Below are 9,168 nucleotides of genomic sequence, written 5' to 3'. Positions count from 1 at the left end.
GAATGCATACTGTCCGTATCGCTATAAAAGATGTCCATTCCTAAGTCCTCAGCAGTACAGAATACTTCACACATTATTCTCTTCGCATAGACAGAATGTTAACACCAAGTGGACAGAAAGTTAAAGTGTCTGCAAATGCTTTTCGTTAGCTTGAAAATAGTTTTATCTGAACCATCCAAACCTTCGAACTTCACTATATGGTTGTAGTTTCTGATGGCATATCTTATAGCATCTTTGTCATTTACTATGGTTATTTTTGACTCAATAGGAGAGAATAGTTTTGCCATAAATACTGTTCAGAATGAGCTTTATATTTTCTTGCAAAGGATTTCCTTCTTTCTTATACTTTAACCTTAACTCAAACAACTTCTTTACTTCATCTCTTATTCTAATATCTCTGTTTCCATCGTAATAGTATCCTTGCAACACTTCACATTTGACACCTTGATATTTATGAGGTCTTGTAATGTTATATGGTCAACATACATTAAACAGCAAGTGTTTGAACTTCTGGGAACGTTAAGTTCTGGATTTAGTTCAGGGTCACAAACTATTAAAGGAAAGTGTCTATGTATTCCAATCTCTGTTATCTTAATGAGAACAAAGAAGCCAGACATAAACTTTTCACCAATGGGTTCCTTTTGGTCGTCATTGAATAAATTTCTCATGAGATACTCTGTGCTTAACATTTCTTTCTTCATAACCTTTGGAATACCTTCTAAAGTATAAAGTCTTGCTATAGCGGATGGATATAATGAAACAGCGTCGAAATCAGCAATGAGTTTCTTTTCGCTCTTTTGTTTCAATGTTATCTGACAGCATACATCTTCCACCTTGAATACAGCGTGAAATAAATTCTCTTGGTTTATTTGAGAGGTCATATAAATTTCCATTCGGGAAGCACACTCTGTTCTCAAATAATTTGTTAGCAATTGAACAAATACCGTAGTCATAAACGTTTAAATCAAATTCTTTCAATATGTCATTGCGGAACTTAACAAAACCTTCTCTTAAAATTCTTACATCTTGTTTGCATATAGAATGTACTAACTTTTCTAAGTCGAAGTGGTTCTCATCTATTCTGCAACCTTTGATGGAATCTATGTTTTTCATGAATGTATCAATATCTTTTACAAACTTACATGCTCAAAATGACACCAGTTCTGTTGTCATTTGCTAACAAAAACACTGCTGTAGTAGTTGTATGGAAATACTTCTTTCGGTCCTGTTTGTAAGTTAAACATAGCAGGAAATAGTTTAAGCTTCTTATTTATAACACTGTAAGAGTCTTTTATAATAATGCCCTTCCTTTATATAAGCCAGTTATTTGCATTGTTCGTGAACCTTTAATGATGGGAGTTCCTTTCACTTCTGTCATGTGTCTTAAGATGAAGTTTATTCATAACCGAGGTTATGGAATATATTAAAACTCTTGTCAGGAAGTCGTTCCAAAAATTCTGTTGCACAGTTCTGACCCCAAATGCTTTCACTCACTGAACCATCTTCACTGTCGTAACATATGTTAAAAGCTTTATGAAAGCCATCGGTACTGCACTCAAAGTCAGCAAAGAAAACGTGCTCAGGAATGAACTTACATTTAGCTTTATTTACTTCTTTTGACTCGGCTTTCTTCTTCAATTGTACACAATACTTTGGAGCATATGACAAGTCTTTAAATGGTGCAAGGTTCTGTTTATATAAGTCAGTCGTATATGTGAAAAGTTCTCCATAAGAAATAGGTTCGAAATATTTGTACTCCCACAATGTTTTCATAACATCCCATAACGGTGTTGTTCTATCATAACGAACTACATATTTATCTTCTCTCTTTGTATAAATCTTCATTTGTTTCTCATGTTCATTCCACCACACTCCTTTCAAGATTTCTATATAGTTGCGAATGAAATATGTGTCATGTAATCTTTCATTTAGCATGTAGTGGTCTTCAACAAGAAGTAAGTCAATAGTTCAACAGTTTCACATTCTTTTGTATGTATCTCTTTATTTCATTATGTCTTGAGTCATTGAAGTAACCAATGGTAACATTAAATGCTATATACCTGTTGCGTCAGAAATTTCTTGTACTTTACTTTGAGGAAAGTCTCTAACACGAATGACTTCTCTCATGTGGTCAATAGTCTCTCCATCTACTCCAGCCTGAATGCAAGCATAAACGAAACAATTGTCTTCTGTCATAAGTGCTGCAGTTCTTTTGTTCAATTCATTGAAGATTTGGTAGCGCTCAAGATTTATAAGTAATGTGCAAAGATACTTCCAGAACTGACCGCTTCTCTTCTTATAAAACTTCTTTTCACCATTATCTTTCCAAAAGCTTCTATATAGTGCTGGGTTTCCTGTTTGCTTAAGAGCTTCCAAAATGGCTTTCTGGTCATTTGTCAGTGTGCTTTCATCTCTATATGGTCTCTTTTTTGGTTTGCCTTTCTTTACATCTGACATCGCTAAGCCTTCATATTCTGCTAAATCATACATCTTTATTTCGGTAAGATTCTTTATGTTTGTCAAGAAGAAGTCATAGTGCATTTCAACAATACCTGCAGCATTTGCTTCTATCTCTGATATAAAGTTCTCCTTCAAGAGCTGATGTAGTAATGTTCCAATATTATTGAGGTTTAACGTAGAACATTCATACTTTCCACCAAGTTTATAACATACCATCCATCTCTGTTGTGAGTTTATTTTAATTTTCTCTAAGAGTCTCATGAAAACCTTACCGAAATGTTTGTGTAAGTAGTCTCTGTTTGGTTCATCTAAAGCTTCGATGTTAAAGTCAATGAGTCTATTGCCTGACTTAAATTTCTCTTCCTATTCTCTTCATCTTTCTTTAACCATCTCTCACCTTCTTTGGTTTGTCGTCAATGGAACGAATGACATCGTTAGCTTTGCGAACTTGTTCTATAGCGCTCTTAAACATCTCTCTTCTCTGTTGTTCAGTGTGTCGTCTCTTCTTCTTGTTTCACCAACGTTTGCATTTGTTAGTCAAACATTTCTCTTCTTACTTCATGAGGTACTGAACGTCTATGATATAAGTCAATAGCAACGTCATTTAAAGGAAATGCTCTTGCATGGACTTCGTCCTCGCCGCGTTGCGGCTTTATGAACTCATGAATTCTATCATAACTTATTGCACCATTATAGTCTTTAATGAAGTCAGCGAGTGCTTTTTTGTTTGTTGCGTAATGTTTTGCAACATCTATGTTAGCTTCTGTAAGAAGTTGTTTTATTTCCGAGTGTTCTAACTTAGACAACTTCCGATACATCTTTAGTAGGAAATAAAAAAATATTTTTGAAAAAATTAGATTAGATTTTTTAAGTTATTTTTCAAAATAATTTAATATTTTTATTTTAATGAAACACATGCAAGATTGCAAGTTCTTTTCATACAATGCTCTCGCTACTGCCATCAAAGAATGAGTTCAATAATGCTTCAAATGTTAATGTTATCTTTAACAAGAATTTGTGAAAGAATCTAAGTTTTGGTCAGTATGTCAGACCATTAGCTATCGTCATTGACCGCAAACGTTATACTTCACAAGAGTTAGCAGTAGTTTTGAAAACAAAAGAGTTTCTTCGTGAATGTCAAAGATACTCATTATACTGTTATAAAGAACTCTAATATTGACTTCTTCAGTATTGCTTTAAATCTTTCCGAACAGAAAGAATATAAGAAGGGTGAAACATCTGTGAAATATTATCCTTCATCTCTGAAGACAATAACGAACAAAGATGTTATACAGAAATTCTTACCAAAGTTGAAGAAGCTTCTATTGACATTGACGAAGGAAGTGAAATGGTTGAAGAAATAGACCCTGAAGCTATTTAAGCAAAAATATATTTTGGTTAGTCTTCATATCGATATTTTACAACAATTCCCCAATGTATAAACTTTTCATACGCTTTTTCATAAGCTTTATATACCTTCAGAAATTTTGCATAATCTTTAGAAGCATTTAGATATTGTTTAAATGCTTTGTATGTCTTCAGAAATTTTGCATAATCTTTTACATGTTGTTCGTTCTCTTCTTCTGTCATGAGTTCCGAATATTCTAAATTCATGTTCTTTCATATGAGATAAAATTTTATAAAAAAATAAAATTAGCTTAGATTTTTTATTCTTCCTCTTTGAAGTTATCGAAATATTCTGTTATTTTTCCTTCAGTAATGTTAAGTCTTCTTTGAATGTAAGTATTGTGCAACCTTTGATGTCATAGTGTGTTTGAGGAAGAGTATTTTTGACAATTTCCTTTATTTGCTCATTCGGTGTCATTGAAATCGGTAAGTTTCACGATAGAACCAGTTTCTGTCAGATTATATATTTTAGCTAAGTCATAAAAGCTCTTGTTGTTTCTTCTGACTAAATGCAACATAACCATGTCACTGTCTTCTTCTTTCTCCAACTCTTCAGTATAAATCATATACTTATAACTCTTTTCCTTTCCTTTTGGTACTGAACGCGGTATTCTTTTCTGTATGCTTTTGTCTTTGGATTCAATGACTTCATCTTTTGCATGAAGTTTCTTTTCCATCTCTCCACGTTCTGCTTTATATAGTTCATCTAACATCATGAAAATATAAACAAGCATAACGAGGTGAAGCCCACATTGCTACAGCATTAACTAAAAGTCTATGAACATAATAACCTTTCAAACCAGGAGCCAAATTCTTGCGATTTTCATACGGAATCTCTTCCCCGGTTTTCCGAGGGAAGCAATCATATGAGGAAATTCTTCTAAAAGTTCTTTTGTCTGTTGGTTTTCAAACCAATGATATGCTTGCTTTGTAGAACGAAGAGCATTCATTATACTTTGCATTTGGTACATGTCATCTTTGACTGAACGAATGAGACGTAACTGTTTGTTATACTGTATGTACTCGTATTCTTCATTTATAGCTTCATGGACTATAACTGTTGTTGTGTTCTCTGATGTTGTCATTACTGTCTTTACATACAAAATAAAAAAAATAAATAAAAATAAAACTAACTTTATTTTCTGACTTTCACAAAAGACCAAAAATAAACGTTTTACATGTATTTTTCAGCAACTTCGTCAAATAATTTTATAGCTTTATCTATCTCATCTACTTCAAACGTTTCTTTACCTTTCGTGGGAGCACCATACATTTTCTCAAAAACTTCAAGCAGTTCTGTTTCAGCAGCTCTCATATCATTAACAAACACAACCTTGACTCTATTGACTGTACTGTCATATCTTTGAGTTATATTATATGTCCTTCCTATCTTATATCTTTTTGTGTTGAAGTCCTTCGGTTTCTGAACGATGTAAAGTAAGCCTTCACTGCAACGTTCCGTATCGAATGAACCATATGTTATGAAGTTATATCCAACAACTGGGTCTAACCATAACAAAACTATTGGTATAAGACTTTTGTCTATAAGATATGCTCTTGTTCCATGAAATGCTACTGATATCATAAGCTCAGGATTTCTTGTCAAAATTTTCTGAGTTGAAGCATTTCTAACCCAGTCGTTGTTTTTCTTTCCAGATGGAGATATAATGTCTGACAAAGAATATTTGTTGTATTTCTTTGAGTATCTTACGTTTAAATCACCTATTCTAACCACTTTGGTGTCATTGTCTATCTTTCTAACTGTTTCAAACTCAATGTTTGTCATTACTGTCTTTACATACAAAATAACTAATGAAATTCATTATTTTTGTGCTGAATTCAATAAAAATAATGTTGAGGTGAAGAGGTGAGATCTCACCTGTTTTTTCACCTGTTTTTCACCTCTTTTTTCACCTCTTTTTTCACAAGCGTTTTACATGAATTGTACGATGTATATTTGAAATCCTAAACAATTTCGTAGCTTCTATTTCTTCGCTGAGGATATCAAAAGTTTTAACAATGCCGAAGGTTTCTTTATATTTCTTCTTGACGTCAGACAGAAGGAAATCTTCTGCTGTTGGATAGTTTTTATTAAGAAATGTCAACATATCCATTTTATCTTCTGCTGGCTTTTCTGCTTCTTTCTTTAAGTCTGCATAGTCGTTTCGCATTCTTTCTATCTCTTTGACTGAGTAGTTATATTTTATTATTGCTGCTTTACATTTTGAACATTGCGGCATCGTTTTTGCGTTATACATTGAAATAAAACCAGCTAGAACAACTAAGGCGTCAATGGTTTTCTTTAACTCAAAAGCTGCTGGTTTTATCTGTTCATTCCATACTTTACATCTTCTATCTTTATCTCTTATCTGCCATACACATTTTGCAACTAATGAAACAAAGTTATCGTATGTCTTAAATTCTTCGGATTTGTAAAGGTCAGAAATATTTTTATAAACCATGTCGCAATCTTTGTCCATAACTTTATGGTTGCAATGAAAACCAAGGAATTCATAATTTACTTTACGTATGAATGTCTTAATTTCTACTGAGTCAGTTGCTTTGACTTCAATTTCGTCGAATTCAGGAATAGTTAGTTTTTGCTGCTGAATTTCAGGTAGTTTAGGCAAATGGTCGATGAGGTCCTCCATTTCATAAAGATACTGTTCATTTGTTTCATCTTTCGCACTACAGTCTAAATTACTTGTTAAAAGTTCTTGCTTTATCTTCTGGATTTCTGTTTCAAAAGTATATGAAGAAGGAATAAAGCTTTTCATCTCTACCAACATTGACGTAGGATTCATGACTAGCGAGTTTGGTGCTGTAGTTGTGGACAGAGTCCCGCCGTTCGTGGCTTGAATTGTTGTTGTGCCGATTGTTGAAATCATGAAACAATAAGAATTACCGAAAAAGTGACAAAACATCAAAAACAGGGAGGGGGTCTCAATTTTTATTACTTATATTATTTAACAATATTTATATAAATACTCTTTATAATATATTTTACTATAAAATTATACCTCAAATTCAAATATTTAAAATATTATTTACATAATGAGTGGGGGACAAACTCGCCCATTGTCACTTTTTCATTAACCTTAAACTTGTAATTTTCATTATTTTTAATTAACCTTATTTCTTTCCCAATTCCTGATTTATTTTATTCACTTACTATTAAAAGTCACATTTTAATAAAATATAATAATTTATTTATAGCATTTTTTACTATACTGTAATAAAAAATTAATTATAATAAATTAAATGTTTATTAAATCAAATGTTTTCTTTGCAATAATATTTTTAATGTTGAGTAAACAATGTTAGGATCAAGTGTATCATTTTTCAGACCTTTCTGAACAGCTTCAAGCATACTGATGCATTCGACTTTTTTAAATTGTGTCATTTCTTCGAAATCTCTTGTGATTTTTTGATAACTTTAACACTTCTCTCTGAATCCAGACCTTTAATTTGCAACTTAATCAGGAATAAAGGAACAACACTGGAATATAACTCGATTACAAGTTCATCGAGTCGAAGATTTGGTTGTACACCACTTGTATGTGCCGGATACCATTGTGTCAAATTTTTTCTGAAATTAACTTTAAAAGTACTAAGTAAGATCATGAGATATAGCAATATATGTTTAAACTAACTTATATTTTGGTTGTACACCACTTGTATGTGCCGGATACCATTGTGTCAAATTTTTTCTGAAATTAACTTTAAAAGTACTAAGTAAGATCATTTATTTTTGCATAATATAATGCCAATATGGTTTCTTTTGATTTTATTTCATTTATAAGCAAATCAGATTTACCCAAAAACTCCACTCCATAAGCGTTCATTTGCTAAATTAAAAAGTGACAATGGGCTAGTCTGTCCCTTTCTCTTTACATAATTATCTCAAAATTATATTTTTATATATTATTTTTCATATGTATAAATCATATAATCTATATCTATGCAAATCACATCTAAATTTTTTTGAAACAAACCGCTACCATTTTATAATGGTCCATCTTAAATTCATCATAAATTCTGGTACATGTTAGTACCAAAGTCTTCAAATCTCAAACACTCTGGTACCAACATGTACCAGACGCGAGTTTCCAATGCCCTCGTACGATTTTCTATTAAGATCTTCTTGAATGAGAAGGTCTTCATAGAAACTCGTACGAGGGCTTCTCTTTTAAATACTCTGGTACCTGCTGGTATCGGAGTCGACTTTACAGCCCTTTCCCCAATTTTGAAGCTGGGGAAAGTTTTCAAGCAATGAAAGGGAAGCTCTCGCTATGAGGTGAAAATCTAGAATTTTTACCTCATAGCGAGTAATCCTTTGTTAATTGCTTGAAAACTTTCTTCAAATTATCAAAATTTCGAGGAAAGTTTCCTTGCTTCAAAGTAGAGATGGAGCCCTTTGAGCCACTGCATATAGGTCAGTGACTCAAAATACTCCATCTCTACTAGAAATCGCAAAATTTGGGGTCGCAATCTTTGAAATGCGACGCAAGTTTTGGCAATTTCGCGAGGGACTTGCTCCATTTGGTGCATAGATTCACACTCTATGCACCAGATGGAACAATTCTTTCGCTGACAGCGGGAAACTTTGTCTGAATAGTTTAACATTCAGACAAAGTTTCCCGCTGTCAGAGAGGGAATGGAAGGGTAAGAGGTATATATTCATAATGTATACCTCTTACTCTTCCATTCCCTCAAGAAAGTTCAAAAACTTGGGTGCAATCAGTTCTGATTGCACCCAAGTTTTTGAACTTTATATAAGGAATTGTTGGCTATGATGTACTGATCATGAATCAGTACATCATAGCCAACAATTCCTTCGCAAACAGTGGGAAACTTTGTCTGAATAGTTTAACATTCAGACAAAGTTTCCCGCTGTCAGGGAGGGAATTAGAGGGTGGGAGATATATAGATAGACTATAAATCTCTCACCCTTTAATTCCCTCAAGAAAGTTCAAAAACTTGGGTGCAATCAGAACTGATTGCACCCAAGTTTTTGAATTTTGTATAAGGAATTGTTGGCTATGATGTACTGATCATGAATCAGTACATCATAGCCAACAATTCTACCTTTTAACCAAAGATAATTGATTCGTATGTAAAATATTAAGCTAAAATTTCTCTTTCTTTTAGTACACATTCTTCCATTTCGTGTACATGTATCATATATTAAGTACTAGTTATCTATTCTATATCCTTTATCCCAATTTAGATACTCAAAGATAATTCTTTTTCAGAAGAAAAAAAATATTTTCTATTAAACCGTTATTTTTTCAATGTGAG

At 32.7% G+C, this 9,168-nt stretch overlaps 1 protein-coding gene and 1 pseudogene across 2 annotated transcripts, besides 7 other annotated features; both read right to left on the bottom strand.

Annotated features, from left to right (window-relative positions):
* Positions 1-6,755: part of a mobile genetic element that runs on past the window's edge.
* Positions 4,128-4,952, bottom strand: TVAGG3_0094240 (annotated as a pseudogene). The gene has a single exon. A coding segment is annotated over exon 1 (825 nt).
* On the bottom strand, positions 6,007-6,755 carry TVAGG3_0094230 (organellar and viral DNA polymerase type B; the record flags this gene model as incomplete). Its single annotated transcript, XM_051222552.1, has 1 exon — positions 6,007-6,755. A coding segment is annotated over one exon (749 nt), but the record flags the coding sequence as incomplete, so codon positions are not given.
* Positions 6,756-6,783: a terminal%2Cinverted (terminal inverted repeat of MuDR-2/MuDR-2B_TvMULE3 transposon ID:TVAGG3_0094210).
* Positions 6,756-6,923: a mobile genetic element.
* Positions 6,924-6,961: a terminal%2Cinverted (terminal inverted repeat of MuDR-5_TvMULE4 transposon ID:TVAGG3_0094200).
* Positions 6,924-7,756: a mobile genetic element.
* Positions 7,719-7,756: a terminal%2Cinverted (terminal inverted repeat of MuDR-5_TvMULE4 transposon ID:TVAGG3_0094200).
* Positions 7,757-9,168: part of a mobile genetic element that runs on past the window's edge.

The sequence above is a fragment of the Trichomonas vaginalis genome, chromosome IV, assembly GCF_026262505.1.
Source record: "Trichomonas vaginalis G3 chromosome IV, whole genome shotgun sequence".
NCBI lineage: Eukaryota > Parabasalia > Trichomonadida > Trichomonadidae > Trichomonas > Trichomonas vaginalis.
The sequence above is the reverse complement of the archived record's forward strand: the minus strand, read 5'-3'. Positions and strand labels throughout refer to the sequence as shown.